Source organism: Ursus maritimus, unplaced genomic scaffold (genome assembly GCF_017311325.1).
Source record: "Ursus maritimus isolate PB19 unplaced genomic scaffold, ASM1731132v1 scaffold_2, whole genome shotgun sequence".
NCBI lineage: Eukaryota > Metazoa > Chordata > Mammalia > Carnivora > Ursidae > Ursus > Ursus maritimus.
Window position 1 is genome coordinate 30,501,368 of NW_024424452.1, and position 8,715 is coordinate 30,510,082.

The following is an 8,715-nucleotide window of genomic DNA, read 5'->3' on the forward strand; positions in this document are numbered from 1 at the left end:
TGTCCCCTCCACCATCCCCGAGATAACACTACTCTTGACTTCTAGCACCATCCATTGCTTCTGCCAGTCAGCCAGCTTCCACCCTGCTTTTGAAAGCAGATTTACTTTGGGGTGGGGGGGAGGGGCCGGTAGTAACAATATGATTTTGGTTTGTTTTGAACAGCGCCTCATTTCCTCATTGTTCTTGCTGATCTGCAGCCGAGACGTTGGCACACTTTCTGGGTAAACATTTTCGACTGCAGTCTGTGAGTGAATAAGCATGGCTGCGTTCCCATAAAACGTTACTTATGGAAACAGGAAGTGGGCCAGATTTGGCTCCTGGGCCAGAGTTTATGAGTCCAGTGTAGAGTAGGGCTTTTCCTTTGTAAAATCTGGCTCTGGGCCACGCTCCAGGTCTGACCCCATATCCCTGGGAGGGGTGGCCTTGTGCAACTCCTCAGGCTTCCTCAGGGGGCTTTCATGCACATTCCAGGCTGACCACCTTCTGTGTTTCCTCCAAGGAGGGAGCCCGCAGTTGTGGGGCCCTGGACTGTGAAGGGATTAAAACTGAAACGGAAGCCCAGCCAGACTCTCCCCACCTGGACCGCCCTTGAAGCAATCTCATTGCCCGTTCATAGTCTGTCCTCCCCTGCTGGCCTCCAGGACCAGGCTCCTGCCTACCTGGCGAGTGGAAGGCGCTGTTAAAGTTGAGGAATGAAGAAGGTTCTGCGGTGAAGTGGAGGGACGGGGGAAAATGAAGTCAGGAGACGTGGGGATCTCTGCAGAGGTGAAGGTCTGCCCCTGGCTAGTGAGAGAGAAAGTTGTGGTCAGGTGGGGAATTTCGCAGTTGGGTTCCTTGGAGGTGGATCAGTTTCGAGTGACTGAGGGCTGAGGTAAGCTTGTCATGGTCCCTGAGCACGGTCTGAGTTTCAGGCACTTTCTACGTGCCACCTTCACCTGATCTTTTAATAGCGAGGAAGTGGCCACTATCGGCATTCCCGTTTTACAGAAGTGGAGACTGAGGTGTCCAGGGGTTGTGTGGCTGAGGGCGGGCCGCAGAGCTGCTCTGAGGTTGGAACCGGGATTTGAACGCGGACAGTCTGGCACCTCTGTCCTGGTGGCCTCTTGGGGGCAGCCAGGTGGGTGCCTGGGAGGGTGGAGTTGGAAGCCGGTGGCTTTGGGAGCTGGAGGTGACTGTCAGTGTGTGTCTGTGTTCTGTGGCCACAGAGGTGGCAGAGAGAGAGCCCTGGGGGATGGAGGACCCTCTGGCAGGGAAGGGTGGACAGGTGTAAGCCATGGCCTTCCCAACTCTCCAAACCAGGAAACTGGTCTGAGACCACATGGGTGTTGGCGGGTGACACAGGCTGGGCAGACTCCAGAGGTGCACTGAAGGAGGGTTTGGCGGGCGGCCCGGAGGGCAGCCTGCATCAGCTGGGATGAAAGCAGTATTTGAGAGGATGCCATCGGCATCCTTTTCTACTTTGGGCTTTGTCTGAGTAATGACAGTGGCCATGGTAATGGTACTTTCCATTACAAGCTAAGGACATCATTTAACTGGGACCCAACTAAGCAGAACCTTCCAACAATGGGAATTTCTCTGCATTTTAGGAAACCACAGCCGAAAAAAGTGGGTGGTCAGGGGATTTATTTGAATGCATTAACTTCCAGGTTTTACCCTGGAACAGTGGCCATGTGGGTCTCTTGCAAGTCTATACTGTTCTACAATATAGACCCAATTATGAGGCTCGACACAACAAACATTGGCCGAGAAGCATAAATGCCAGGTGCTATCAGGGACATAGAATGATTTCAAATGTGGCTTCTGCCCTCAAAGAATTTTCGGTTATTGCATAAGCACTCCTTCATCTTCAGGGCGAAGAAGCAAGATTGTATTAAGACATTTAGTTAAAAGATCCTCAGGAAGATTTAAGGTTGAAAGGGTATAAGAGAAGGGGCACCTGGGTGGCTCAGTTGGTTGAGCGTGCAGCTCTTGGTTTTGGCTCAGGTCTTGATCTCTCGGAGTCATGGGGTCGAGCCCCGTGTTGGGCTTCAAGCTCAGCGGGGAGTTTGCTTGAGATTCTCTTCCTCTGCAACCCCCTCCCTGCCCCCTCACCACCCCGTGTGCTCTGTCTCAAAAAAAACCCCAAAAAACAAAAAAAACACCCCACAATAAAATGTAACAGCAAAATTTATTTAAAAAAGAGGGCATGAGAGACCCCCCAAGGGTGCACTCTGGGAACACTGCAGATGTGGAGGGCGTACGGGACCCTGTCTGACTCTTGAGGGCTGGCTGCCTGTCCCAGGCAGGCTTGCAGCCGGGCTGCCAGGAGAGCTCAGCATCTGAAAGGCACAGAAGGAGAAGCGCGCTGGCGGGTAGCAGGGGTTTTGGCACTGCTGCTTCTTTCTTTGGAACATCAGGAGTAAGTGCAGAAGTCACTATAAATCGTGCTTCTGAGTCCGTTATGTTCCCTTGAGAGTCAGAAACCGCACAATTCCCTAGGAGCCCAGTTTGCTTTCCCTGCACGGTCCTTCCTTGGGAGGACGAGCAGGTGCCCCCCCCTCCCCCGAGGCAGCTCCAGGTCTGCAGGCTACCTCTCTGAGCATCCAAGGGGTGGCGGGGTGGAGGCTCATGGGCCAGCATGAAACCCAGCCTGGGCTATTTTATTAACATTATTAATAGTCGCTGTCATGTAAAAACATTTTCCTGTCACAAGTCTGAATTTTTGGCGTCTTGTGACAGCCATGGGTCTGGCAGTCCTGGGTGAGGCGGCCCACCCCTTCTGCCCCTCCCTCTCAGCGCTGGCTGGTGCTTTCGCTGCTGTCCGCCACCTCGCTTGCACTGTGGCTTTCTCGATCTGGCTGTTTCTACCTGTGTTCTACCAAACTGGGTTCCAAAGAAAAAACCAGAATGCCGTGAGGGTCTCCTACCTGGCCCGTGTCCCCCACCACCATCGCCTGCTGGACACCTGTGGGCATGTGTTCTCTCTCCTCTTGATACATGGGCGGCCCTTGTGCCTGAGCTAGCCTTGGGTCTCTGGTCTTTCTAGACTTTTTTCTTTGAAGCAATTGATGTGGGTGAGTCATGATTTCCCTCTATCCAGGAATATGCATTCCCCGGTGACACGAGATTCTGCACCTGCGGGCTGCACGTGGATGGCTCAGTTACTGGTGGAATAACCCAACCTTTACCTTTAGGGAACTGGTCCTTATCACTACCAGGTAGGAAGGCAGTGACCACTGTCCTGTTTCACTTCAAAAGTGGCTGAGTTTCGAAGAGGGCCAGTGATATTTGGAATCACATGAGGGGAAAGTACTGGATTCTTCAAGAGGGGAAAGATGCTGGTACGATAATGACTGTTTCAGGACTTCTGATTTGCCGACTTGCTCAGAGCTGCAGCCTGACAGAGTGGGGCTTGAAGTGCACGGGGGAGGACATGGAAAGTCAGAACCCATACAGTGAGTTCGGTAATTGCCCTCTTGGCCTTTGCAGTGAGGGGGCTTCTGGGTTCTTTCCTAGGCACCCGTTGGCCACCTTTTTCCACCTGTTTTTCCGAGTGAGTGCCATTGTCATCTATGTGTGCTGTGACTGGTTCAGCAGAAGCTTTGTGGGCTGCTTTGTCACTGTGCTTCTCCTCCTGTCCTTTGACTTCTGGTCTGTGAAGGTAAGGCCCCCTCGCTCATGACACCATCGCTCCTGAACACAGGAGGGCTGTGGTTCTAGACGCTGACGTCCCCGGTACATGTGGCTGATTTGGGCCAAGAGTTATTTTTGTTGAAACTGCAGATCCCTACTTAGGAGTACTGAGCCAACATTACTTGAATATTGTTGAGAGTTGGAAAATGGTCCTGGTTCTCAGCTGCCACGGTAGCAGATGTATATCTCATGAGAGCAGCAACTCCCTACAGCTTGAATTTTTTTGTAAAATTTGCATATACTTCAAATACACATGCTACATATTGTTTGGGGGGTGTGCATGTGTGCGCGGGGCGGGGAAGTCACTGGTTAGGGTAAGCTTAGTTAAGCTTACCTCTCCTCCTGTTCCCAGGGCAAGTTCAATACAAATTGGTGATTTTTATTTTGTTCATCAGTGAAAAGACGATGACTTTGCCAATGGCGTGCTTAGAGTCCTTCTGTCCATTTCCCCCAGAACGTAACCGGGAGACTCATGGTGGGCCTCCGCTGGTGGAACCAGATAGATGAAGATGGGAAAAGCCACTGGATTTTTGAAGCCAGAAAGGTATTCTCAGTACCAGTCAAACTTGAACCAGGAAAACGGTTGTGGAAGGTTTGCACAGGTCCCTTCTGGGCTTTGTGCGGCTCGGGTTCCCGCCCTGCACCGAGCCCACTGCTGTGGGTGCGCCAAACCAGCGGGTGGCCCAAGGCGGCCAACAAGAAGCCGAGAGGACCGCGTGCTGCTCTGCGCCCGCCTTCCCTCATTTTGAAAACGGCCTCCTCCTCCCCTTCCCAGGCGTCTCCGCATCAGATCGCTGCCACGGAGGCGGAGGCTCGCATCTTCTGGCTCGGCCTCGTCATCTGCCCGCTCATCTGGATCGCGCTCTTCTTTAGCACCTTGTTCTCCTTGAAGCTCAAGTGGCTGGTAAGGCGACACCCCGACGCGGACGGGCTTTGCCATCTGCACAGACCAGGGCTGCAGGGTGGGTTTTATCATCTGTCCATTGATTTGAGACCGCTCTGCTGAGGTCCTTCGTGTACCATACAGTCCACCCGTTTAGCACGTGCAATGCAATGGGCTTCTAGTATGTTCAGCGTGTGGCGGTCCCCACAGCCCATTTTAGGATATCTTCAGCACCCTCAAAAGAAACCCCGTGCCCTCTAGCCATCATCACCTCCAGCGCCTGGCATACTCCTGTCTGTTCCAACACTTACCTATTCCAGACGTTGCCTGTAAGTGGAATTCTAGAGTGTGATCATTTGTACCCCTCTTTCACGTAACACCGAATTTCAAGGTTCCTCTGTTACAGCATCTATCAGTACTTCATTTTTTATGGCTGCATGAATATTCCATCATACGGACATGCTACGTTGTTTTTCCATTCGTCCACTGATGGACATTTCATCTTTTGGACTCCTATGAATAATGCTGAGAGAGGAGCTGTAAGCAAAATCGTATGATATCCTACCTTAGAATGTTCCTAAATAGGAATAAGCAAGTCTGTGTTCTGAAGTTTTATTTTACAGGTTTTAAGTACATTCCACACCCAGCACGGAGCCCATTGTGGGGCTTGAACTCATGACTCTGAGATCAAAACCTGAGCTGAGACCAAGAGTTGGACGTTCAACTGACTGTACCACCCAGGCGCCCCTATTTTAGTTTCTTACTCTAGTTCATTGCTGTGACCTAACATCCAGAGACGGTCTAAGCAGCAGTGTCATCAGAAGTGGGTGCTGGAGTCTGGCTGCTGGCCCAGCCGTGCATCAGCTCTGGGACTTTGGGCAACTTCCATTTCTCTGGGTTTCCGTTTCTTCCCTACAAAATGGGATGAGAACGGCCCCACCCTCTTGGGTTGTTGCTGACTAAAAGGTGTCCGTGATTATTTGAGAGTGCTCAAAAAGGTTGGCCGTTATTAGGTACAGGCCAGAGCCAGTGCTATGTGGTTTGGGAGGAACATTTCAGTACCTGCTCTTAGAATGACCTTTGCTTTGCACGCAGGCCCTCGTGATAGCTGGGATTGCTCTCCAGGCCGCTAACCTGTATGGCTATATCCTTTGTAAGATGGGAGGCGAGAGTGACATCAGCAAAGTCACAGCCAGCTTTCTGTCCCAGACGGTGTTCCAGACGGTGAGTGACTGACTCCTGGACCCCTGCACTCCAGACGCTTTAAGTGCAGGTGACGTACTGACAAATGCAATTTTAATGGTTTTCCCTATCAGCTCGGCTGCCATGGTCAGCGTTCGTGGTGGTAAAATAGGCACAGCATAAAACTGACTACTTAACCATTTCCAAACGTGCTGGTGCTAAGTACATTCGCACTGTCACGCGACCATCGCCACCGTCCATTTCCAGAACTTTTTCATTCCCCAGACTGAGACTCTGTCCCCATGACACAGTAACTCCTGGTCTCCCCTCCCCAGCCTCCTACCATCTACTTTGCTCTATGAATCTGACTCCTCTAGGGACCTCACGTAAGTGGGCTCCTCCAGTATTGGTCCTTTCGTGACTGCCACTGTTTTAAGTGATTTAAGGACTACAGAATTAAGTACTGCACACACACAATATTTTTAACCTAACATTTCTAGAAGTGTGAGATCTTTTCAATTTGATGTTTTGAGCCATTTTAAAATTTGAGCAGTGCTACTTTATGCCAAGACATTGAGCAATGAGCCCTGTGGGCTTTCGGTTATATTGTGGGTTTGCTCTGGCCCTTGTATCAGCAGAATCAGGCCCCTCACATGTTAGGACAAAGCCACAGTTGACTTTTCTCCTTGCAGGCCAGCCCAAGCGACTTCCAGAAGCCTGGCCTTGAGGGGCTGGAGATCCACAAGCATTAGGTAAGAGGCGGGGGTCGGGGCTCAGCTGTGCCGGTGGGCCAGGGCGCACAGTGGGGCTGGAGCCAGTGGGAGGCCTGGGCTCGGGGCCTTCCCAGCTCCCTCCCTTTCCTCACACAGACACTCGAAAACTCATCCCTGGGTGCAGGCACCAAGGGAGGGGGAAGGAAATGAGGGGAGAGGAAGAGAACAAAGGGATTTGCCCATCCTTCCACCAATGCCCAGAGGGAGCTGGAAAACGGGAATTACCTCTTCCCTCAGTGGTGTCACTTCCTGTGCATCTCCTGGCAGTGAGGAGAATTCTAGAGTTTACCTCAGTCTCTTTTACGTAATTAAAGAAAAAAACCCTGTAAATGGTTTTGTAGGACACTGGAAATTATGGACAGCGAACACATATTAGTGCATGGGGCATAGGCACGGATCCCCAGTTCTGTGTACATGGGTGATTTAAGGGCTTTTCGGGGCTATTTTTCATTTTCCCCTCAATCTAAAGCAGTGGCATTTGGACTATGTTATTCAAAACCATGACTGTGGATTTCGTAATGGTTCTTTTTTAGGTGTCTCTCTGAGGCCGCAGTGTTAAGCAAGAGGTTCTGTCCTTAAACAAGCTTCCAGCAGAGAATCCCTGACCACCAAGCTGTTGGTTTTCCGGAAGCAGGCTTGGGGGAGAGGTTTGAGGAGACATTTTTATTCTTGAGAGCATGTTTGTAAAGAATGCCTTTATATATGTTGAAGAGTGTACAAATACTAGAATTAAAGTGTCTGAAAAAATGACTTCATGCCCTACCAGAGTCTGGTCCCTTTCTGCCTGAGACCCCTGCTCTGTTCCCAGGCTGAGCTGCACGTGCAGCTTGCATCTCGAATGCTCTCGTGTGTTTCAGGAACCGATGAGGTGCTCTTCTTTCGGCGGATGGTGACCACAGAACTCCTGAATTCCTGGAACACGAGACATGGCAGCTGCAGTGACGGTGTGCCTGGCTCTCAGCCCTGCCTCTGTTAGCGAGGGCCGAATCCCCGCATGGCTGAACTCCCCCAGTGGTCCTATTTCTGCCGGTGCCCTGACTCTTCCAAAGTGCTCATCCCTGGGACAAGGCAAGTTCCTTTTGCCCAGGAAAATGGTGTCCAGGGCAGATACCGGCATTCCTGGGCTTCTTGCCACAGACCAAGAGCCTCCAGCTTTAATGACTGCCCCCACCCAGCCGCCTTAAAATCCAGGTTTAGCTGGCCACTCACCAGCACGCTCAGGCCTGCACATGGTGGTTTTTCTTTTTCTCACCTCAACGGCTTTCTCAAAGATGCCTGGCTTCCTGGGCTGAGGGGTCATCCCAGCCCCCACGAGCACTACTGTCTCCACCCAAGGCTGAGCGGCAATGACCCTGATGACCCATAAATGGCTCTAAGTGGGATCTTCACACCCACCCGGGCAGCCCTCTGAATTCACAGGACTCACGCACACACGTACTTTTAATGATACTTCTGTAGGCTAAAGTGGCTGGAGAATCCGGTGCGTCTGTCAAAAAAGACTGTCCTTTGTCGCAACTCTTACCTTAGAGAAATGAAAAAAAAACCTGTGAAGAAAACATATTAAGACCTCAAGCCCCCTCACCTGTAGTGAAGAACATAGTTGAGGAAACACGCAAGATGAATGGGGCATAAATACACATGTGGAATGAGACTGCTGGGGCAGGTGCTGTTCTCCCCTCCTCTATTCGCTCTGTCCACCCCCAAGTCTGGGCAGACACCCCCCCCCCACCCCGCCTGCTCAGCACTACTGCAGAAGCAGGTCAGTGGTTCTGCTCCCCGCAACTGCTCCCCAACCTCAGGTGGGCCCTGGCAAGACCAGCTGTCCCCTGCGGCAAGGAAACGGAGGGAGGGAAGGAGCCAGGAGCAGGGGCTGGCAGGGGTGGAGCCCAAGCTACCCTGGGAATGTGCTGGACTAGGTCTGGCAAGTCCCTGGTCCCAGAACAGTCACATAATGGCCACTGTGTACTGATTTTCACAGGCTGTTCTTGAGTCTTCCCTGCCCCAGGGGATGCTCCCTGGCTGGGACCCCTTTCCTCTCCCTGTGCTCCAAGAACAGGCATTACTGTCCACAGAGCTGCTTTCTGAGGCTTCCTGGGTCTCCTCTCGTGTCATCTCTGCAACTCCCCCGTTACCACCCGCTCTTACAGATGAGGCCCTCGGGGCCTGGGGCCTCCAGCTAGCAGCGGGAGAGCAGGACTCCGCAG

The 8,715-nt window shown here is 52.0% G+C and overlaps 1 protein-coding gene and 1 long non-coding RNA gene across 6 annotated transcripts; one reads left to right on the forward strand and one right to left on the reverse strand.

Moving 5' to 3' along the window:
- Positions 1–273: 273 nt before the first annotated feature.
- On the forward strand, positions 274–6,490 carry TVP23A (trans-golgi network vesicle protein 23 homolog A). Of its 5 annotated transcripts, XM_040635334.1 has the most exons (5): positions 2,317–3,641; positions 4,128–4,217; positions 4,449–4,577; positions 5,652–5,780; positions 6,431–6,490. In XM_040635334.1, exons 1-5 carry the CDS (start codon positions 3,279–3,281, stop codon positions 6,488–6,490), a joined length of 771 nt encoding a protein of 256 aa, XP_040491268.1. In that variant the 5' UTR covers positions 2,317–3,278. The 5 variants fall into 5 exon arrangements, with proteins under 5 accessions (XP_008695117.2, XP_008695118.2, XP_040491269.1 ...); XM_008696895.2 differs by lacking the exon at positions 2,317–3,641 and adding an exon at positions 274–766 and having other exon boundaries at positions 4,128–4,577; XM_008696896.2 differs by lacking the exon at positions 2,317–3,641 and adding an exon at positions 744–872 and having other exon boundaries at positions 4,128–4,577.
- LOC121103799 lies at positions 2,150–8,653 on the reverse strand. The gene is made up of 3 exons (XR_005836078.1): positions 7,950–8,653; positions 4,868–7,423; positions 2,150–2,319 (listed from the first exon to the last, which is right to left on the reverse strand). It is a non-coding gene; the product is annotated as an uncharacterized LOC121103799 (long non-coding RNA).
- Between the last annotated feature and the right edge of the window lie 62 nt (positions 8,654–8,715).